The sequence below is a fragment of the Ornithorhynchus anatinus genome, chromosome 20 (genome assembly GCF_004115215.2).
Source record: "Ornithorhynchus anatinus isolate Pmale09 chromosome 20, mOrnAna1.pri.v4, whole genome shotgun sequence".
NCBI classification, from domain to species: domain Eukaryota; kingdom Metazoa; phylum Chordata; class Mammalia; order Monotremata; family Ornithorhynchidae; genus Ornithorhynchus; species Ornithorhynchus anatinus.
Genome location: NC_041747.1, coordinates 7,076,674 through 7,099,880, shown reverse-complemented (window position 1 = coordinate 7,099,880; position 23,207 = coordinate 7,076,674). Strand labels below are relative to the sequence as shown.

Below are 23,207 nucleotides of genomic sequence, written 5' to 3'. Positions count from 1 at the left end.
CGATCTCCCTCAAAACTGAGACGAAATAGGTCCAGTGGCTGCCGAGAGGAGGACAGATGCTAGCTTTGTCCAAGAATGCCACCTCGCTACTCTCCCTTCGGCCACACTTCGTGCCGCTTCGCCCACTTTGCAACGTCTCCATGAGAGGAAGAGAAACCCCGTTTAGGGCTTCACCACTTATTTCTCCAGAGGAAGTGCTTGAACACAGTCTGTCCAACTCACCTGGGTTGTCGTCACCGGATGCCTTGCTGGATCACTGCCCACCTTCTTCCAGCAGGCACAGGACAGGCGAGTTCCCTGATCGCCAGGTCCGACGGAGGAGCTTTCGGGGAGCAGCGTGGCTCAGTGGAAAGAGCCTGAGCTTAGGAGTCAGAGGACATGGATTCGAATCCTGGATCCACCACTTGTCAGCTGTGTGACTGTGGGCAAATCACGTCACTTCTCTGGGCCTCAGTTCCCTCATCTGTCAAATGGGGATTAACTGTGAGCCTCTGTGGGACAACCTGATGACCCTGTATCTCCCCCAGCGCGTAGAACAGTGCTCTGCACATAGTAAGCGCTTAACAAATACCAACATTATTATTATTATTATTAAAATGGGGATGAGGACTGTGAGCCTCACGTGAGACAACCTGATGATCCTGTATCTCCCCCAGCGCCTAGAACAGTGCTTGGCACATAGTGAGCGCTTAACAAATACCAACATTATTAGTATTATTATTCTCTGTGCCTCAGTTCTCTCATCTGTAAAGGGGGATGAAGTCTGTGAGCCTCAGGTGGGACAACCTGATGAGCCTGTATCTCCCCCAGCACTTCGAACAGTGCTCTGCACATAGTAAGCGCTTAACAAATACCAACACTGTTATTATTATGAGTTCAAAAAAACTCAAAAAAACTGCCTGATGGACATAGAGTCTCTATGTCCTAAGGACTAATCAAGGCCGGGGGAGGTGCTCAATAAATTCATTCGAAGCAGCGTGGCTCAGTGGAAAGAGCACGGCCTTGGGAGCCAGAGGTCATGGGTTCGAATCCCAGCTCTGCCACTTGTCAGCTGGGGGACTGTGGGCAAGGCACTTCACTTCTCTGGGCCTCAGTTCCCTCATCTGTAAAATGGGGATGAAGACTGGGAGCCCCACGGGGGACAACCCGATTCCCCTGTGTCTACCCCAGCGCTTAGAACAGTGCTCGGCACAGAGTAAGCGCTTAACAAATACCAACATTATGATGATGATTATTATTAAATAAATAGAATCCATAAATCCCCGTGGTCGGGGTGCGGAGGACGCCCCTTTCCCCCTTCTCAGGGGGTGGAAAGTGAGTTTCCCGCGCAGGCTGGGCCTTCGCCAGTCCCTCGCCACGAGGGGGGAACCGTCGCGAGGGCGGAACCACGTGACGGGGGCGCGGTGGGGGCCCGGAGGCAATAAGGCGCCGCACCGGAAGGGGGGGTGGTTAGAGGCGGGGGACGCGGCGCTTCCGGCCGCTCCGCGGGGCTTTCCCGCCCGGGCCGCCATGTTGTTTCGCGCGCGGGATTTGCGGCGAGGCCTCCTCCTCCGCGCCGCCCTTCGGGCCCGCGCCAGGTACCGCTTCCCTCCCTCCCCAGCCCCCCGTTGGCGGCGGGACTCCCGAGGGGCCCACAGGGTGCCCGGCAGTGCGCTAGGCGCTGGGGTCCGACCCTCCCTCGGGCGCCCCCAACCGGCTGCCTCTTCCCTGCCCCTGCCCCTGCCGGAGCGTCAGTCACCCCTCGGCGCCGACGTTTAGTAGGTATCATTCATACTGCCTGAGAGACAGCGTGCTGGGGAGTCAGAGGTCGTGGGTTCGAATCCCGCCTCGGCCCCTTAGTGGGGGCAAGTCACTTCACTGGGCCTCAGTGACCTCATCTGCCAAATGGGGATTGACTGGGCGCCGCACGTGGGACAACCTGATGACCCTGGGTCTCCCCCAGCGCTTACAACAGTGCTCTGCACCTAGGAAGCGCTTAATACCAACATTATTATTATTATTATTATTAAATCGGGCATGAAGACTGTGAGCCTCCCCTGGGCCAACCTGATGACCCTGGGTCTCCCCCAGCGCTTAGAACAGTGCTCTGCACATAGGAAGCGCTTAATACCAACATTATTATTATTAAAACGGGCATGAAGACTAAGCCTCCCCTGGGACAACCTGATGACCCTGGGTCTCCCCCAGCGCTTACAACAGTGCTCTGCACCTAGGAAGCGCTTAATACCAACATTATTATTATTATTAAAACGGGCATGAAGACTGTGAGCTTCCCCTGGGACAACCTGATGACCCTGGGTCTCCCCCAGCGCTTAGAACAGTGCTCTGCACCTAGGAAGCGCTTAACAAATACCAACATTATTATTATTATTATTATTATTATTAAAACGGGCATGAAGACTGTGAGCTTCCCCTGGGACAACCTGATGACCCTGGGTCTCCCCCAGCGCCTAGAACAGTGCTCTGCACATAGTAAGCGCTTAACAAATTCCAACATTAGAGAAGCAGCATGGCTCAGTGGAAAGAGGCCGGGCTGGGGGGGGGGGTGTCAGAGGTCATGGGTTCGAATTCTGCCTTTGCCCCTTGTCAGCTGTGGGACTGTGGGCCAGTCACTTCGCTTCTCTGGGCCTCAGTGACCTCATCTGGAAAATGGGGATGAAGACTGGGAGCCTCACGTGGGGCAACCTGATGACCCTGTATCTCCCCAGCGCTTAGAACAGTGCTCTGCACCTAGTAAGCGCTTAACAAATACCAACATTATTATGTTTAATGCATACTAACTGAGAAGCAGCGTGGCTCCGTGGAAAGAGCCCAGCCTGGGGCGTCAGAGGTCTTGGGTTTGAATCCTGCCTCTGCCCCTTAGCTGTGGGACTATGAGCAAGTCACTTCTCTGGGTCTCAGTTACCTCATCTGGAAAATGGGGATGAAGACTATGAGCCTCACGTGGGACAACCTGATGACCCAGCCTCTCCCCCAGCGCTTAGAACAGTGTTCTGCACATAGTAAGCTCTTAATAAATACCCACATTAGAGAAGCAGCGTGGCTTAGTGGAAAGAGCCCGGGCTTGGGAGTCAGAGGTCACGGGTTCGAATCCTGGCTCTGCCACTTGTCAGCTGTGTGACTGTGGGCAAATCACTTTTCTGGGCCTCAGTGATCTCATCTGGAAAATGGGATGAAGACTGAACCTCACGTGGGACAACCTGACTACCTTGTATCTACCCCAGCACTTAGAACAGTGCTCTGCACATAGGAAGCACTTAACCACCCCATGGCCCCAGTGCCTGGCACAGTTCTGGGCACCCTGTAAAGTGAAGAAATCTCCCACTGGTAATATTGGTACTGCTTGTGATATTTGTTAAGCACTTTATTGTGTGTCCATCCTTGTGCGAAGTAGACACAAAGTAATCAGATCAGCTACCATCCCTGTCTAAGGGGAGGTCGTAGCCTGTAACCTAAAGGGGAAGGAAAACAGGTACTTAATCCCTATTTTGTAGAGGAGGAAACGGAGGCAGAGCAAATATGAAGTGGCTTGGCCAAGGTCACACAGCAGGTAAAGGGCAGAGTTAGAACCCTGGTCTCCTCCCCAGTGTTGTATTCTCTGTCTACCGTAGTCCTGTGCTCTTTCCACTAGACCACACAGTTTCCCGTTAACTTTTTCCATCCTATTCAGATGGGCCCAAAATGCCCATAGGTATATGTGCATTGATAAAACGCCGTAATACAGTCTGTTCGCTAACGAAGAAGTTGCATTGCTGCAACACCTCGTGTCAGGGAAAGCTCAAGCTGTGGTCGTTCCCCCTCCACCCCCCCGTGCGACACCACACACTCCCAAGGATGTACAAGCCGCCTCTTCCAACGTCGCGGCCTGTGGTATCCGGATAGGATTGTGCCGTGAGATCATTTATTCAGTAGTATTTATTGAGAGTTGCAGTGGTCAGCGCTTATGATATGCTAAGGACTGTGAACAGGAAAGGCTCGTGAGCCATCATGTAATATACAACGCTCTTTTTTTTTCTCCTCAACATACTGTCCTTAGGTCAGAAAATGAAATTCAAAGGTACTTCGGCACAAACAGCGCGTTCTACAGCAAGAAGGATGAACTGGCCACTCTTCCAGGCAGCGCTGCGGGAAAAGCCGCCGAGACCCAAGAAAATTCAAAGAAGGTCTCAAAGGAGAATCCAAAGGAGAAATTGATAAATATTATAAAAGGCATGAAAGTTGAATTAGGTTCAAAGGCGGTGTCCCAGAGAAAAAAAAATCAGCTGACCAGTGCACAAAGCAGGAAACTGATTCAAAATGTGGAGCGTGTCGGTAGCATGTACCAAAAAGCCACAAAAGATGCCACACTTAAGAGGTAAATTGAATCAATAAGCAGTTTTCTTGAATGTTCTGAAACCTTGGTAGTTTTTCCTTTGAAATGAGTTCCACTAATCTATATAGTAAGATTTCAATGAAGAAAAGCTGTCTTTCTGTCATGTGGACTCTGTTAGATGCTCTGCCTTAAGGGGCCAGAATCTCTGCTCCTACAGCCACAGTGTCTTACTGCTCTTTTTGTAGGTATTCTTTTTCATTATTTTCATTTATCATTGCATTTTACGTTGTTTTTTGTGGGGGTTTTTGCCTCACCTTTGCCTTAGGAATCTGTCGCCAATCCCCTCTCTCTATAATTGTATAATGTGAGCCTTTTGGGGCCAGAGTCCATATCTGGTTCTTCCCTGGGTATTTTGTTTTTTTTAACCAGTGCTTAATACGATGTTTTGCACGCAGTAGTTGCTTAATGCATACTGTTTCTACTACTTCAACGTCGGTGACTTGGTCTCAAAATGAAAAGAATAAATGGTAGATGATGAATGGTTTTGTATTCATTCCTTTGTGTTCCCCTTTGCAGGGACAGCCCGCTAAGTCCGGATTTAGTGGCTGCTGCAATCGCAGTTGCCGATTCCCTTCCTTCTGACAAGCAGACGACAAAATCGGAGTTACTCAAGCAACTGAAGAAGCACGAGGAAGAGTCTAAAGAACAGGCGAGACAAAGAGAAAGCAGATCGTTAAGGTCAGTGGTTTGATCGTAGACTGGGTTATGCTCAAGTGCCTCCGTGTCCAAATAGATTTGAAAGTTTGGATTTCTGTCTCAAAACATTTTCTTGTTGAAGAATTTCCTGGTATCTAATGCTCTTAATTAATGCCAGTGCTAGATAATGCAAGTCTCTGAATTCACAGGAGTCAGTCGGTACTATTTATTGAGTCCCTACTGTGTGCAGATGATGATTAGGCTATTGGTTAAACACCTTCCGTGTGTCAGGCCCTGTTCTAAACGCTGGGGTAGATATGAAGTAATTAGGTCAGACACAGCTCTCCCCCATGGGGCTCACAGATCAAGTACAGAGCACTATACTAAACACTAGGGAGAGTACAATGGACGTAAAAGGCACGATATCTCCCGTCAGGGAATTTACAGGTTAGTGAGAACTGGAATTTCAAACAGTATGTTATAGAGTCATGTCTTATTAGTACAGACTAAGGAAAAAGGGTATTTTGGAAATAAGTGAGGGAATCTCAGCCTGGAGGGTGTCCAGTATGTCCCGGTGGGACCCGAAGGCCACCGCGGGCCCAGTAGGGGACTGGGCTGACCGGTGGATGTTCCAGAGTGCTCTTTGGACGGGATTTTGCTGGTGGTTGAGAGCAGTGAGGGCAAGACCGAGGTTGTGGGGGACTTAGAGCAGCCCAAGCTAAGGGGCCACCCCAAGCCAGAAGTTCCCTCTCTGCCCCTTCCTGAGCTGGGCACAATTAATACGCTTCCCCGGCCCTCCCAACCCCTTCCCCAATATTGCCATGATGCTTTTTGTCCCTGAGCAGAGAAAAGACATGGGGAGGGTGAGAGAGCGATTCCTATGGTGATAACTGTGGCACTGTACTCCTTCAAGTCCCCCCTGGTAGAGGGGGGTTGGCGAGGGGCTACCCATTTTGTCATCGCTCCAAAAGCCGCCCCAGTCGGCTTTGTCACCTTTTTCCTGGGTGGCGGTGATGACTTGGGGATCCTCAGCAGCTCAACTGTTGAGGGAACTCTCTTCAGACTTGAAAGATTGGAGGTCGCCCAGTAAATGAACAAACCCATTTCAGTAGAACATCTCCTTTCGTAAAACCAGACATGGGGCTCGTGGCTCCGTGGAAAGAGCATTGGCTTGGGAGTCAGAGATCATGGGTTTGAATCCTGGCTCTGCCACTTGTCAGCTGTGTGACTGTGGGCAAGTCACTTCACTCCTGGGCCTCAGTTACCTCATCTGTAAAATGGGGATGAAGACTGTGAGCCTCGTGTGGGACAACCTGATTACCCTGTCTCTACCTCAGTGCTTAGAACAGTGCTCTGCACATAGCGCATAACAAATACCAACATTATTATTATTATTAAAATAGTATTTAAGCACTGTGCCAGGCACTGTACCAAGCACTGGGGTAGATCAGTCAAGCTAGGTGGGATTTATTGAGCACTTAGTGTGTGCAGAGCACTGTATTAAGAGCTTGGGAGAGTACAAGACAATACAGGCTAACCAGGGTGGATGCAGTCCATGTCCCACGTGGGGCTCACCGTCTTCATCCCCATTTTGCAGATGAGGTAGCTGAGCGCAGAGATGTTAAGTGACTTGCCCAAGGTCACATGGCAGGTAGCTTTTATTTGGACAAGACCTGTGAATTTGATTGTGCAAAGCAGTTTTTCTTTTGCAGTAAGGCAGCTCTCCTATGGATGTCACTGTGGTCGTTTTCTCCACCTTGGTTTGTTTTGTTCAGAAGCAGATCACATGTTAACGTGAGGGAGGAAAGGAAGGAGTTTTTCGTGCTGCAGAACAATATTTTGTAGGATACAAGCGAAACAACATCACAAGATAACCTGTGGATAAGAAAGATAAGAATCCAGCTGTAGTAAAAGTGCCTTTTAAATATCGAAAATCCTCCCTAAACTCAGGGGTGCTGTTGTTTGGATTGCTGAGGCAACGGCTGTCTGGAAATGTTTACACGTGTTAAGACATCACAAGACAAGAAGCTATTCATCAGCTGGGTATTAAACAAAAATTGATGCTGGCCCCATAAATGTTGTGTTTTGAAACCGAACTACTGTAAAAAAAAAAAATACTGTTTAGGGGGTTCGAACGCAGTGGAAAAATCAGCAATTAACATGTCTTTGGTACATCTTCACAGTCCATTGTGTTTAAAAGCGTAGTACAGAGTGGCCCAGTGGAAAGAGCACGAGACTATGAGTCAGAAGACCTAGGTTTGAGTCCCAGCTCTGCCCCCGGCCTACTGTGGGACTGTGGTCTCACTGGGCCTCAGTTTCCACATCTGGAAAATGGGGAGGAGATAGATTTTTGAGCCCCGGGAAGGACGGGCTCTGTGCCTGTCAGGTCTCATAACCCCGCATCTTCCTCAAGGCTTAATCCATCAGAAATGCTTTTTCACACCTGAGTGACTTTTTTGGTATGTTGTTTGCAATTCTGTGGACTTTATAAACATGGATTGTTTGTATGAGGAGCCAGATAGTCTTGCAGAAAGAAGGGTCAGCTGCATGGAGTTGAAATGCCTGAAGACACCCTCATTGACTGGACACTAGGGGATTCTGAGGCCAGGATTTAGGGGATTGAAGCTAAAAACATCTGCGAGTGTGGCAACCAGGTCCTGGCGTTCTGAGTTTAGGATTCCATTGTCTCATGTTTTGGACAGTAGAACGGCTATTTCGGTTGTTTTCACAAAAGCCTAAATTCTGTTTCTTTTTGATGTCATTGTAAAAACGTGATTCTGGGGTTGGGGATGGATTTTTTTTTTCTTTTTGCTGTTTACAAATGCTGTTTTGGCCCAGTTAGGTTCAATTTCACTGATTTAATTAAGTCACTTCATTAGAAAATGTTTCCTAACTTTGCAAATGGAATTAGATCACAAGATCTTTTATTTGACTTAGACTTAATAGGAAAAAAAGCAACAAACAAAAACATCTGTTTCCTTTGAAGAAACCTACCTCTCAAGTAAAGTTTAAGTTCAAGACCTTTCTTCTTTTCTTTCTTAATTTAATAAAATATAATTCTGAGCACCCCTTCACCCCACGATCCTGCTCCTCCCGCCTCGATTCCCATCTTCTTTTTTTAAGCAAACATGAACCTGCCAGGTCCCATAATCTGTGTATAGTTTCTGTAAAACTCTCTTCTGGACCCTTGTCATGTTAGCACAATGGTCCCAAATCTCCCATTATTTAAAAAGAAATCACAATATTAAATTAACTGAGTGAAACCTGCTTGACATTGTGAATTGTTTTAATTTTCAGTGACTTGGGTTGGGATGAACCTTGGTTTTATTTATCTCAGGCTGGGCCCAGCCTAGGTTGTAATATTTAATAGATGCTTATTCAATTAAAAAAACACCCCTCTTCACCGTGGGCTTCAAGGACAAGGTTTTCCCTTCATTGTAAGTGAGGTTGAGTCATAGAAGAGTTCTGCTCTGATTCAGCAGAGGTAAGTGAGAAGTGGAGGCGGAGAGGGAAAACTTTGGTTTCTCTGTTGATTTCGGCTATAATGCAGTATTCAAGGTCCAACACATCTTGTGTTATGGGAAAAATCCCATCCTAGTAACCAGTGGTTTGGGGAATGAATGGGTTAGAGGGTTGATGATTCTGAGCTATCACTGTGGACGAAAGGTGGTCATTAGGAGTGAGCCAGCGCCTGGCAGTAATGGTAAGGACAAGCCCAGGATATAGGAAGGTGATGGATGCATTTCTCAGGGCCCGGGGCAAAATGGAAGGGGTAAGTGACCAGGAATGAGGACAGTGGAAGAGGAAGTCCAGTAGGGTCATCTGCCGGGAGAAGCAGAATGGCCTAGTGGATAAAGCGTGGAAGTCAGAAGGACCTGGGTTCTTATCCCGCCTCCATTGCCGTCTGCAGTGTGATCTTGGGCAAGCCGCTGCACTTCTCTGGGCCTCAGTTGCCTTATCTGTAAAGTAGGGATTAGACTCTGCCCCATATAGGACATGGACTGAGTCCAACCTGATTAACTTGCATTTCTCCCAGTGCTTTGTACAATGCCTGGCACATAGTAAGTGCTTAACAGTACCATTGAAAAAGAAGGGGGGACATAATTTTTTCTGGACTGAATGGCTTTTCAGGTTCCCTGGTGGTAGTTTCAGTTAAAAGCTTATTCATTCATTCAGTTGTATTCCTGATCTTATGCTGTCGTGTCGTCTCCGACCCATAGCGGAGAATGAATTTATACTTTGTATCTTATTATTATACTTTATAATTTATAATTTATACCCATAGCATGGGCACATCTCTCCCAGAATGCCCGACCTCCATCTGCAGTCGTTCTGGTAGGGGATCCGTAGAGTTTTCTTGGTGAAAATACGGAAGTGGTTTTCCATTGCCTCCTTCGGCACAGTAAACTTGTCTCCACCCTCGACTCTCTCCTGTGTCGCTGCCGCCCAGCACAGAGGAGTTTTGACTTGTAGCAGATTGCCTTCCGCTCGCTAGCCCACTGCCCAAGCTAGCAATGGAATGGATATGCTTCTGCTTGACTCTCCCCCAAGCCTGGCCTGTTGTCAAGATTAGCAGGGTACAGGAAACTCTCCAGTTGTGACCCGGAGGGGGTTATTCCCGATCTGGAGTGTTAATATCATTGGGTGTGAGGTTTCCCTTCACTGAGGTTGTAAACATTTTATAAGCAAGGGTCACCATCTTCGCTTTGCATTTTTCCCTCCTGCTTAGAACCCTTTTCTTCTAGTCACACTGGGGTGATCAGCAAATTCCCATTGATGGATTGATTCACTCATTCAATAGTATTTATTGAGCGCTTACTATGTGCAGAGCACTGTACTAAGCGCTTGGAATGTACAAATCGGTAACAGAGACAGTCCCTGCCCTTTGACGGGCTTACAGTCTAATCAGGGGAGACAGGCATGCAGTGAGCAGCAGGCGGAGGACGGGGAAGGGTGGTAGGCCAGGTGGCTGCCAGACCAAAAAGCTGTAGAAGGGAGAGTGAGGTTCTAGGCCCTACAGGGACATTATCGAGCCACATGGAGCGTTGAGGGAGAGCAGGTTGGGAAACTTTTGCCCCGAGGGCCCGGGGAGGAAATCGGAAATCTGCCAGGGCACAAAGGGGTGAGCACAGTGGAGGGCATGGATAGGAGGGCACTGGCTTTTCTACTGTCATCAGCTGACAGTGGTAGTGCAGAAGGCCCCGGAGAAAACTGGCGGGTGGGAAGAAAAGGAAGAACCATGGGCCCAAATTTCTCCTTTCCTCAGCCGCCCAGAGGAGCAGTTTCCGAGGTGGGGTGGTGTGTGACCGTGTGGAAAAGTCTTACTGTTATTCAATTCTTAATGTATTGACAGGCAGGTTTTCTAGGTTCCAGAGATGCGTGCTAAGTTTCACGATAGCTTGCAGGTTCTGATTTGAATAATTCATCTGAAGAACATCTTTAGAGATAAAAAGCAAACTTGGTAGTCCGGGTCTCCACATGTGAGTAAACTCGTTGCTTGGTTTTCGTGACTGGATTTTTCCTTACTCATGTAAGCTGTCTCTGTTTGACTTCCAGTAATATAATTGCCGATATGAAGATTTCCAAACCTTCTAGCTCCCGAAATTATATGAGACCAGATCATCAAATTCAGTTTGACGAAGGTCATGGGTATTTGCTTCAGAAGGAGATAGCAGCTACCCGGGGACAAAGGTAACTCAGTTCTTGTTTCCCTTTTTTTGCTGTTTCTCCACGCTGTTTAGCTGTATTGTGTTTCACTGGGCTTCAGCATCAGGCTGTAGGTTTCTGACCTGGGGGACTGTGAATTTCATCCCATCTGCGTCTTCTGGGAAACTTTGCATTATTCAGCGACCTGTTCACACTGTTTCTGTAGTCGATACTTTGTTGGTGTTCCCGATTTTGAATTGGGTTCATTCTCCCCAGCTGTTGACAGAAAGCTGCCGTGACTTTTGGCAACTCATTTTAATGGCATGTTTAAAAGAATCTAATCTGTCTTTAACCTTTTTGTTGTTGTGTAGATTAGGCAGGAATTGACATCCCTCAGGAATGGGTGGAATCAGTCTGAATTAAGCAAATCAGGGTAATCGCATCAGTACAGTGTGGTATAGCGAGTTGATTTGTGGAAGGGCTCAGAAATATCAAGGTTGAGGGAAGGCTGGTGAGGGAAGCTGAAGGGTGGAAAAGGAAAGAGCTTCTTTGGCAACAAAGAGTATGTGATATAACGATCCACAGAGCCGACGGAAAGTACATTACACAAGGAAGAATGGCTCCATGATTAAAAGTCATGGATTCAGAATTACAGTATTCACATTTTTCTCATTTAATTTGTATTCCATGTAAGGAGATTTGGATCGAGAAGGAGAGAATTAGAAGCTGTTTAAAAATTAACTTCTTTTTCCCCAGACTAGTTTTTAAATGTCAGAAATGACTTTTAACTCCAGAAAGCCTTTTCTCTCACAAATGAGGACTTGAGCTGGTGAAGTATAAAGCAGTGATCAAGGAGGAATTAACCACAAAAGTGCAAGAAAGTACCTTTTATTGGTTAACATATTGGTCATTTTTCATTTGCAGAGGTACTTGAAAGGTAATAATTAAATGGCACAAAATAGATGAAATCTTGAATAAACTTCTTGAAAGATTGTTTGCTTTATAAAATGGGATATTTTAATTTAGCTGTTGTCTTTCTAATCCAGTTGGCAACATTTAGTGCAATTGAATCAAGGCAACAAATGGTTTTCCAGATGTTAATGATACAACTGCTGAATTAGGAGGGCTTGATAGCTTTCTGCTCCATTGCTCTTCCTAAATACTTAAATGGAAATAAATCAAATGGAGACTAATGGCAAATCATGCTAATCTTTTTGCTTAGAAGTGTTGAGAATTGAATCGCAGAACCTGTTTCGTTGATTTGGAAACAAAAACCCAGCCTTAACTGCCTTTATGGGGTTTTTTTTTGGTTTTTGGTTTTTTTTTTTTTAACCTAATGAATTAGTCCATGTTCTTTTGTGTCAACAGAATTGTATATTAAGTCCTCTCTCTTGGACCCTTTTTGAGTACACTGTCTAGTAAACAGCTTGAATTAGGGTGGTGAAAGGGCTATCATGTTTTTCTTGGTTTTAGGAAGGGATTATTTAGAGGGAAGAGCCTGAATATTTTCCCCACTTCTGAGGACACTCCCGAAGAAGAATCTGAAACAGGTGAGTTATCACACGATCATGTAGAAAATCTCAGGTGTTTTTGTTGCCTAGTAACAGGTGCCCATCCCTTCCAATGCCCCAGAACCCGGATGCCAGCCTAGGTTGTTTGCAGCTGGCTGATGTCAGTCCAGTTATTGATTGATCTCAGGGGCGGGAAAGAAAGGAAGTACAACTTATTGGATCAGTAGTATTTATTGAGTACCTCTTGTCAGCCGAGCACTGTTCTAATAAGAAGAAGAATGATGGCATTGTTAAGCACTTAATATGTACCAAGAACTGTACTAAGCACTGGGGAAGATACAGGATAACTAAGTTGGACACGTCCCTGTTTCACATGCAGCTCACAGTCTGATCTGAGGAGGAGGAGGAGGCCAGGCCATGAATCCCCATTTTCCAGTTGGGGAAATGGAGGCACAGAGAAATCAAGTGACTTAACTGAAGTTATGTCTTCCCCAACTAACGTCAGCATCCAGATTCTTCCCAATCCTTAAGCTGCTTCGCGCTTTTAGGTATTTGTGTATGGATGGCCAGCCTCAGCACTTGCGTGTATTGAGGACTTCTCCATCCATCTCATCCGTTAGAATGTAAGCATCTTATGGGCATGGAACATGTGTTGAGCTTCTATTGAATTTCTCAACTGCCTAGTACTGTGCAGTGCAGTCAGAAAGCGCTCTATAGATACCATTACCACTAGGACTGTGGGATGCTTAGAGGAACAGGGTGATGTCTTGCCCTTCTCACGTCATTACTTAAATTTGATTGCCCAATCCTGAGGTCTGGGTAGAGGGGAGCCTCTCCTGGACCCGCTGCAGCTTCAGAAAAGAGAGACCCCACACCAGGAAAATTGCAAGCCCAGTCTAAAAGGTCGATTTCCAAGTTGTGAAAGGCAGCCTAGCTCAGGAGTCTGTTTTCATACTTACTAACTTTGCAATTGATTGAGGAATCTTAGAACAATAAACCCAGGAAGTCAATCTGTAGCCTCTTCAGACAGGAAATCTAATTTTATCCCAAAACGGGGCAAGGCAGGTTTGAGAGCTGATTTTTAAAGCATTTTATTCATTGAATTTATAACAACTGCATTCTTGGCTATTAAAGCCTCAGGGTGTAGTCAGGTAAAAAATCTTTTTCGCCATCTCACTTTGAAGAACAGCAATATTATTCTAGATTAACTGATTGAGGGGCATTTTTCATCGCCGCATCCTTCCCCTCCTTCCAAACATTTGCTCTATCAGTTGCCAACACAGTTTCCCCTCTAGGCTGTAAGGTCCCTGTGGGCAGAGAACGTGTCTGACAACTCTCTTGATTTGTACTCTCCCAAGCGTTTTGGTGCGGTGGTCTTCACACAGTAAGCACTCAATAAATAGCACTGATTGATTGCCCTGGCTGGGGGTCCAGAAGGAGAAGGTATGGTCACCCTCACCTCAGCAGTGGCTCCCATACAACCTTTCACAAAGGAGCAAAATAGGGGGAAAAGAGTAAGAACGAATAACAACTCATCCTTTCTCCCCACATAAGGAGATTTAAGGAGGCAGGAGCGTCAGTTGACGTTGAACATGGTGTAGTGGAACGAGCGTGGGCCTGGGTGTCAGAAGGTGATGGCCTCCACCACTTGTCTGCAGTTTGACCTTGGGCCAGTCACTTCACTTCTCTGCCTCAGTTACCTTATCTATAAAAGATGGGGATTAAGAGTGTGAGCTCAGTGTGGGACAGGGACTGTGTCCAGCATGATTAACTTATACCTACCCCAGTGCTTAGAACAGTGCTTGGTATATAGTAAGCCCTTCACAAGTACAATAATTACCATTATTATTGAAGAAAGAAGATGGACACACAGTTCTCCAGCAATCTCAGTCTCCCACCCGCCAGGCACTTCTCTGGGCACGTATCAAATCTCAACATAGCTAAGTGCTGTATAAAGTTGCTTTAGGGTTGCAATCTGTGTGTGTTTTAAAATTCTGGGTTTTTTTATGGTATTTAAGTACTTACTGTGTGTCAAACAATGTTCTAAGTGCTGGGGTAGATACAAGCCAATTAGGTTGGACACAGTCCTTGTCTTGCTTGGGACTCACAGTCTTTAGGAGGGAGAACAGGAGAACTGAGGCACAGAGAGTGATTTTCCCAAGGTTACACAGCAAGCACTTGGCAGAGCCTGAATTAGAACCCAGGTCCTCTGACTCCTAGGCCCATGCTCTTTCCACTAGGCCATGCTGGTTATCAGAATTAGTTCAGAACTAATTTGGACATTGGAAAGGTTTGCTTTCCCTGGAGACTCATTTTGCAAAATGCTTTCTTACCTAGACACCCCAAAATGTTTAAGATCAGTGATCCTTTAAAATGTTTTCCCACATTTTGGGGGACATCACTGTTCTCTTTGAACCCTGTGTTGTGTATTTGGTATTTACTTTGAAAAAAATATGAGTTTTAAACAGAGTATCATTTGAGGCCAAAGGAAAAACACACCAGAAATTGTTTTAGGAGGTTGTTGACTATTATTAAAGGGGAATTTTTCCAAATGCTACTTTCCAGTACATATTTTATAAGATTAACCACATTGGTGAATGTCAGAATTGTACAGTATTAATATCTTTCTTTACAATTCAGTCATTCAGAGTTTTCATTCATTCAGTCATATTTATTGAGTGTTTACTGTGTGTGGAGCGCTGTACTAAGCATCTGGAAAGTACAGTTCAGCAATAGAGAGGGACAATCCCTGCCCACACCAGGCTTACAGTCTAGAAGGGGAGAGACAGACATCAAAAGAAGGAAAGAGGCATCAATTAAATAAATGGAATTATAGGTATATGCCCGTCAAAAAAGTAAGCAGACCTAATATAAATAAATAGAATTATAGATATGTACATATATACACAAGTGCTTTGGGGGGAGAAAGTGGGTTAGAGCAAAGGAAGCGAGTGGGGCGACACGGATGGGGAGAGGAAGGTGAGGAAAGGATGGCCTCTTGGAAGGAGGTGAGCCTTCAATAGGGCTTTGAAGGGGGGAAGTGTGATTAGCGGATTTGAGGAGGGAGGGTGTTCCAGGCCAGAGGTAGGACATGGGCCAGGAATCGACGGGGGACAGGCGAGAACGAGGCCCAGTGAAAGGGTTAGCTCCAGAGGACCGGAGTGTGCGGGCTGGGATGTCGAAGGAGAGAAGGGAGGTGAGTGAGGTAGGAGGAGGCAAGGTTATGGAGAGCTTCGAAGCCATCAGTGTATGAGCTGAACCTCCACAATAAATGGAATGATTTATTTGGAGGTGTTATAAAGAGTACAGTTCTTCCCTTAAAGGAATCTCTAGAATGTAAGCTCATTGTGGGCAGGGAACATGTCAACGAACTGTTGTTTTGTACTCTCCCAAGTGCTTAATACAGTGCTTTGTACACAGTAAGTGTTCAGTAAATGCCATTGATTAATAAGGAAAGAACAGTAGACAAAACATTCAGAGCTCATTTGAGACTTTTCCTTTCAGGTCCGTCCCCCCACCCTTTAAAAAAAAAAACATTTTTTTTTTAAACCCCTGGGCCTCTGTCAGTCCAGTCACTCATTTCAGGGCCTTTAAATCACAGGTTTGGCTCCTTCTGGCAAAAGGGAGAAATCCATTTTTGAAAGTTAAACAAATAAAACTTCCCCCACCCTCTGGCCCACTTTCTTGTCAAGTTCTGTGACAATGTGGGGAGAGGCATCTATCTCAGAGAAAAAAACGACCAAGATATTCGGCAACTGTCATCCTGAGCACAATCCCATTCGTAGCTTCAAGTGTGCTGTAATCTGGAGGCCTTAGCCACAAGGACTTTCTTAAATAAAGGATGATGGTCTGAGGCAATCTATCCTATTACTTTTGCTTTAAATAAGCAGGAAGTGGATTAGCTGTAGAGGGAAAAAATTGAGTCAAAATCATCATCCCGACAAGTCCTTTCCTCGGAACCTGGAAAATAAAGCAATCTAATTGTTTCCATTGAACATCCAATGGAAAATTTAGCATTAAACCAAACTGGATGACATGTTTTATTAGAAGTCTTAATGGTTGGTTGTAAGGCTAACGTTTTAAGTGTTTGTTTTCAATACAGTGGCATCCCTCACTCTTTGGGACTTGGAATTTGCCAAGCAGTTAGCAACAATAAATGAGCAGCTTCCCCGGAATGGTTTTGAGGAGATGATCCAGTGGACAAAAGAGGGAAAGTTATGGGAATTTCCCATTAACAACGAAGCAGGTAAGTGACAATTTGAAACTCTACAGAGCCATCTTACATTCTAGAAGAAGGTGTGAGCGGTGAAAAAATTCACCTTTGGAGGCTTCAAAAAGCTCATGTGGGACCCACAATCCCAACTGCAGTTTTCACACATAGAAAGACTGTTGTGTCTTCAAAACTCGTCAATAGAGTCCAGATTACAACTGGCTAAATTTCCAATTCAGTTCAGGTTAGGTCTCTGGTATGTAAACGAAGGCCAAAAGGGTTTTGAATATGCGGCTTTTTTTTCTTACACACCCACCCCAAATGGATCCGATGAGGTTTCAGATAAGAATAGTCAAATTCCACGTCATATTTGAGGTTTACACTCCAAAATTTAAAATGAATTGGCTAGACTGCTTCACGAAGTCACAAGGTAGGAAGATCGTCGTGTAACACATAAAGAGTGGTGAAAGTTCTTCGGACCCTGGAAATCGTGTGATGTGACTCAGAGAAGCAGCATGGCATAATGGATAGAGCACGGGCCTGGGAGTCAGAAGGTCACGGGTTCTAATCCCAGCTCCTCCGTATGTCTGCTTTGTGACCTTGGGCAAGTCACTTCACTTCTCTGCCTCTGTAACCTCATCTGTATAATGGGGATTAAGAATGTGAGCCCCATGTAGGACAGGGGCTCTGTCCAACCCAATTTGCTTGTATCCACCCCAGCCCTTCATAGTAAGCGCTAAACAAATACCACAATTATTTTTATTGCCGAGGCCACGTGCAGAGCGTAGCCGTTTGAGCTCACTGGTGCTCCGTAGGGCTCGGCAACATGAAAATCTTCAGACGGTCAGTGACCTCACGATTTCATCTGTTAACGAATCGTAAAGCCCCTTGCCCGCTGCCAGAACCTCCCCATTCTAATCCTCCAGACAGTTGTTGTAGCAAAATCCAGCTTGTCCGGAACTAGGAGGGACTTGAGCTGTCTCGTTGGTATGGGGCCCCTTAAACAAAAGGGAGAGCCCTACAGGCACCCACTTAGCTGTTGTATGATTTTCTTGTTAGAGACTGTGGCCGCAGGGCATTACACTTCACCCATGGGACCGTAAAGCAGTGTGTGAAGTGAAGAGAGGTCAGATTTTGGATGGAACGTCTTTGAGCGGTATCTGAAACTTAAAAGGCTCAGCTTTCCAAGTTGACCATTTCATACGTATTTTAAAACTAGAATGAAAGGGAAATGGAAGGCTGGAAGTTTTCCAGGCAACTTGTATTTCTGGAAAAACCTCAGGGCTCAGCTTTTAACTCATCATTGTGCTCTAATGTAGCTTAGTTTGGTCAGAAACTGACTTTAGCTTGATAGAATCTTTAACAGACGTTGAAGACTTGAGCAACCTAAAATCCAGGCTTAATTTTGCTAACTTTGTGTTTGCATAAGAGCACGTGTGGGCACGGATCCTACTCAGAAAAAAGTCTTGTTTTCCTGAGCACTTGGGACCTGACTTAGGGTTACTCCCACCTTGACATTTTCTCCTGCCTGCATTTTCTTCATCCCAGGAACAAAACAAGACGCAAACAGTTGCATAAAGTGCTTCTGGGTGACCTCCCCTTAAGTAGCTGGATGAAGGCTTCTGTTTCCTCTCAAGTAGACAGTCAGCCAATTGTATTTATTGAGCGTTTACTGTATGCAGAGCAGTATACTGAGCTCTTGGAGAGTACGATATAAGAATAAACAGACACATTCCCTGCCCACAACAACCTTGCAGTCTAGTTGGGGAGACAGACTAATATTACTCTGGAAATGAGTTCCCTTTCACGCGTTCTGGTAATCTGGAATCCACTTGCTTCCCACCTAGTCCAATTTTGTGGGATTTGTGCTTCAGTTAACATACTTAATGCACAGCAAAAAAGGCTCGCTAAAAAAACAAGCCCTTCTCTTTTTAAGAAAAGACTTCACCTGTTCCCGAAGCACTAGCACATAAGATTTTGATCAGAAAATAGAGAATTGCAGCAGTGGAATGGAGTTTGGCACTTTGGTGGACTTGGTTCAGAGTAGCTGCCTGTTCTTTTCTCATTTCTATTACTGAATAACTTTGTTACTCCAAAACTTTAGCAATAACACTGATGATTTCCTGGTTCAAGTAGCCACCAAATACAGTGGTGGGGAGGCGAATTGGGGCACGTCGCCCTGACAACCACAGAACTCCCACATTCACCAAACAATCTTGTGTTTCCAAGCCTAGCAGAAATTTATCTTAAAGTTGTTATAGTCCGTTAGAATGTTTAGTCTCTGCGAAGGTGGGCGGGAGACAACTGTTTTTATCAGGCAAGAAAGATAAGTGTGCCCGGCCATCCATATACACTTCATATTATTGATACCACAGGCTAGAAAAAGGAGGTGTCTCATTTCCAGCTCCTTCAAGCATTTGAATGACTGAGGGAAAAACAGGAAAGAAACCATGGAGATTTTGAATGGGATCTTCCCTTCACAGCAACACTTACACATTTCAGAAGACCTTAAGGAATCTGAATTGTGACCCAAAGACTTCCTACAGTTAGGTATTTTTTCTTCGTCTCCTCTGCTCCTTAAGTTTGATTTTTAAGATTGTCAGTGTCACGCTCTGTTGGGTTGTTATTAGCAACTTCCATAAAAATGTACACAGATTCCTTTGGAGAGAAAAAAAATCCCATCCCATCATTTGATTACTTAAAACCTCCTCTGAATCTGTAGCGATAGAAATTTGGTGTTTATAGTGCAGTGGCAGAACAGATGTCGGCCCTGTAGATTAGAATGAAAATGGGATCGCGGCTCCCGCCTCCCCACTACCATGCTTATTCATTAGTGGAAAGTTTCTCTTTATTCTGTGCGAATTGCAAATGTCACAAGCTTGCTGAAGTTACTCCCTCTGGTGAAACTGAGTCAGCGTCTCTGGCTTGGGGGTGTTTAGTGCTTGTTTTTGAGGAACCGGAGACTCTGGCTTCAGCCCATGGAGGTGTTTTGCAGAGCCTGGCATTGTGCCACCAAGCTCTACCAGGACACCTCAGCCTTGTGTACTTCATTGTGGCTCGCTCCCTCACAGGCTCTGGCAGAGGCACTCAGTTGGGATTCACTGGGCCGGGAAGAGTCTAGGGTTTTGCAGTCAGTAGTATTTAGTGAGCACCTACTGTGTGCAGAGCATCGTAATCGGTGCATGGGAGTATACAGTGGAAAAAGCAGAGCTGATTTGTACCATCGAGGAGCTTACGATCTAGTGGGACAACAGACAGAGAAATACATTTCAGATAGGGAGACCTAGAATATAAAGATATGTGTACAAATGCTGTAGGGGGTTGAGACTTCATGGACCTCAGTGGCTCAGAAGTGTTGAATTGCAAGTTGGCGGTTATAAAGTGGAGGGATTAAAAATCCTTCTGGTGGAGGAGGTGTGATTTCAGAAGGACCGTGGAGTTGGGGAGAGCGGTGCTGTGTCGGATGTGAATGAGGAGGGATTTCCCGGCAGGAGAGAGGACTCCAACAAGAAGTCGGCAGCGAGGGAGGTCAAAAGTGAGGAATGGCGAGTAGGTTAGCTCGCGAGGCACGAAGAGTTGTGAAGTTGTGAGATGGGTTGTAACGGGAGGAGATGGTGGATAGGTAACTGAGTGCCTTAAAGCTGGTGCTCAGGAGCTTCTGCTTGACTCAGAGGAATGGGCAACCATTGGAGGTTACTGAAGCGTGGAGAGGTGTGTGCAGAACAGTGATTCAGAAAAACGATCTGGGCCGCAGGGTGACGTTTGGAGTGGGGAAGGGAAAAGATTGCAGGGAGATCAGTGAGGAGGCTGATGCAGTACACAAGCCAGGATGAGACAAGTGCCTGGCCCCGAGAGATGGCCGATTAGATAAAGAGGAAGAGACGGATTCTGGAAATGTTAATGGAGGGAGAACTGACAGGATTTTGTGACTGTGGATTTGGGGGTTGAAAGAGAGTATACAGTCAAAGATACTGAGAGGCAGGGAGGACAGTGGTGTTGTCAACTGTGAAAGGAAATTTAGGTTGTGGAAAGGCCTTTGTGAGGCCAAGTGAGAAATTCAGTTTTAGTTTTCCTGAGCTAGAGGTGCAGTTTGAGCTGTCCAGGAGCAGGAGGAAATACCTGATTGCAGAGGAGTTGAGTGGTCAGGTGTAGCGAGGTAGATTGGGAAATTACCTGCATTGAGGTGCATTTACAGCCTTGGGAGCGGATGAACTCCCCAAGGAATCGAGTTCAGATAGAGAAAAGAGGACCAAGGATGGTCCTCTAGGTATCGGGAGGAGAAGGAGTGTTTCTGGTGTGGGTTTGTTTTTATTTTCAAATCATAATAATCTCTTTGGATCGCCTTCTAGGTTTTGATGACGACGGTGCTGATTTTCACGAGCATATATTTCTGGATAAATACCTGGAGGATTTCCCAAAACAAGGACCGATTCGCCACTTCATGGAACTAGTGACCTGTGGGCTGTCTAAAAACCCCCATTTGAGCGTTAAGCAAAAGGCTGAGCACATTGAGTGGTTTCGGAACTATTTCCATGAAAAAACAGATATCCTTAAGGAAAATAACATTCAGTTCAATTGAGAAACATGGGAGGCACTCTTAACCCTGATGTTAGAAAAGGAAATTCTTGAAGTCAAACATTCTTTCTTCTATGTTTTATCTACCTGAGGACTAATTCGTGGTGAATAATTGTGGAACCAGATTTGCCTGATACATGTTAAATTGTATAAAAGATCTAATGTGATAGCTGAAAAATATTCTTGCATATATCAGAAGAAAAAGTTCTAGTAAATTACTGATTGCTTAAACCGCCCAATCTTCCTTCTGCCTCATGTATATATGAAAAATAAGGTGACGATGGTTTAGCCTACTTATAAAGAGGCAAATAGACTTAGGAGACAAGCAATATATAGCTAGAGAGGATCGTGGCGTAGAACTTGACTGATTTTTTTGGAATATTTTCTGAAAGCAGTTGCTCTCACAGGAGGCGATCTCCAACTTGGTTCCTGGCAACAGATCGATGCCCACAGACACCGGTCCTCCCAATAACGGCAGCGGGAAACGTTGGAGATAGGTTCTGTGCTATAAATTCAGTGGTGGTGGCAGATGGACTGCCTTTAAGCCACTTTTTAGGCCACCTTTTCACCGGTCAGGCTTTTGACCAGGCTTTCGTCCACTCCTCTGACTAATTTCACCCCTCTTGTCTCTAAGTTAGACCCCACCCAGGAAAGAAAACGGTAAATTCTTGCAGTGTTTAAGGAATTTTTGATCTTAGTGTTCTTTTTGTAATGTCAAGCCATTGTGGTATCATGAGATTAGTCCGAAAAGAGATTTTAAGTATAGTTAACTCAAATGCCCGTATTTTGGAAAGAAATGTTAAAGCAGTTGCATGCGGACGAGGAAGGACTTTCTAGTGGTGGCATTTAATCGTTCTCCTTCGAGAGAGGTGAGCCTAAATGGGACTCTAAAATGTTCTCATATGTGCTCAGGCAGCCTGCCAGCTGACCGATGCTTCAGGATTCTTTAGGCTGGCTCTACCCTTCCCCATTCTCTGCTGCTCCGCAACTCCCCACACCATCCCTGGGTTCCCAACCTCGGGGCATTAGACACCACCTCCTTTCCCTCCCCCTCAGGGGACACTCTGACTTCTAAGGAGCTTCTGCTGACCTTCCGATAATGTAGCGTCTTCCTCATTTTCGAGAACCAGTCAGCTTTTAAATAGGCCGTGTTTCCCGTGAGGTTTAACAATCATAAAACAATTTTCAACTTTCTCCTCCAAGAAAACTACGTTTTTTAAGGCATTTCTTTTGTCCTCTTTCCCTCAAACCCCCATAAAATAAGGGACAGGGATCGTATCTGTTTTGATTTTCTCTAACCCAGTATGTAGTACAATGGCATGTAGTAAGAACTTAAATGCCATATTTATTAATATATTTTACAATGGTAATAATAAAAAGAAAGGTTAAACCCATCTCTCAAATAGATCCTCTCTTGTTGTTGATCTTTGTTCCAAAATGATATAACGTTGTCACGTATCTCTGGTCCAAAAGTCAGATGAGCCATTGTGCTCCTGAACACGGTACATTAAATTCTCCATTAAAAGGAGTTTGCAAGAGGGAAGAAATATTTTCAAAAGCTGTGTTTCAGGAAATATATAAGGAGGCATTTAATCCTACTTTGGGGCAGGATGGATGCATTTGAGAAATGATTTGGGTTTGAAACAGATTTTTTCAGTGTGGGAAGGGAAGGATAAGAGAGGCCGAATCCAGGAGAAAGGAAACACTGGCTCCAGTGAGGTATTCAGTGTTTAATTAGATCGTAAAAGGTGTCTTTGTCATTGGTGTCTTGAGGTGCTTGTCAGAAAAAATCTCTGGGAATCACAATAACTGCAGAACAGCCACCCCAGAATTTAAAGATAGCACTATATTCTGTAGGAGCCGTGGTCCAAGGGGCCATGACAGTCAAAGGAGAAATCCTCTTATAGTGGTGATGGTGTTGGTCGCTCATCTTCAGAAATGATGGAAATGGTGTGTCTGTGAACTGTTCAGTGAATCCACTTCTCTCCCAATTCTCACTTCACATCTTCACCTACTGCTTCCCTATAGTGTGAGGACTCTATGATAGAAAGTTCAGAAACTGAGACTTGAATGACAACAGCAATGTAAGGCCATTCGAGTATTGGAATTTTCTCAGTTGTTGAAGCAGTGCTGGTTAGGCAAATTCAAATGTGGTGGGTAGGTCTTGAGCCTTTCAGAACCAGAGACTTTATAGGTGTTCACAGTCTTCACCAACCTGTGAGAACACTTTTATCTGCCACAGTTTTGCGGGCTAATT

General features: G+C 45.4%; 1 protein-coding gene across 1 annotated transcript; it reads left to right on the top strand.

Annotated features, from left to right (window-relative positions):
* Positions 1 to 1,466: 1,466 nt before the first annotated feature.
* MRPS31 (mitochondrial ribosomal protein S31) lies at positions 1,467 to 22,353 on the top strand. The gene is made up of 7 exons (XM_029048103.2): positions 1,467 to 1,577; positions 4,037 to 4,354; positions 4,889 to 5,050; positions 10,565 to 10,699; positions 12,128 to 12,204; positions 16,268 to 16,411; positions 20,725 to 22,353. Exons 1-7 carry the CDS (start codon positions 1,510 to 1,512, stop codon positions 20,952 to 20,954), a joined length of 1,134 nt encoding a protein of 377 aa, XP_028903936.1. The 5' UTR covers positions 1,467 to 1,509; the 3' UTR covers positions 20,955 to 22,353.
* Positions 22,354 to 23,207: the final 854 nt, after the last annotated feature.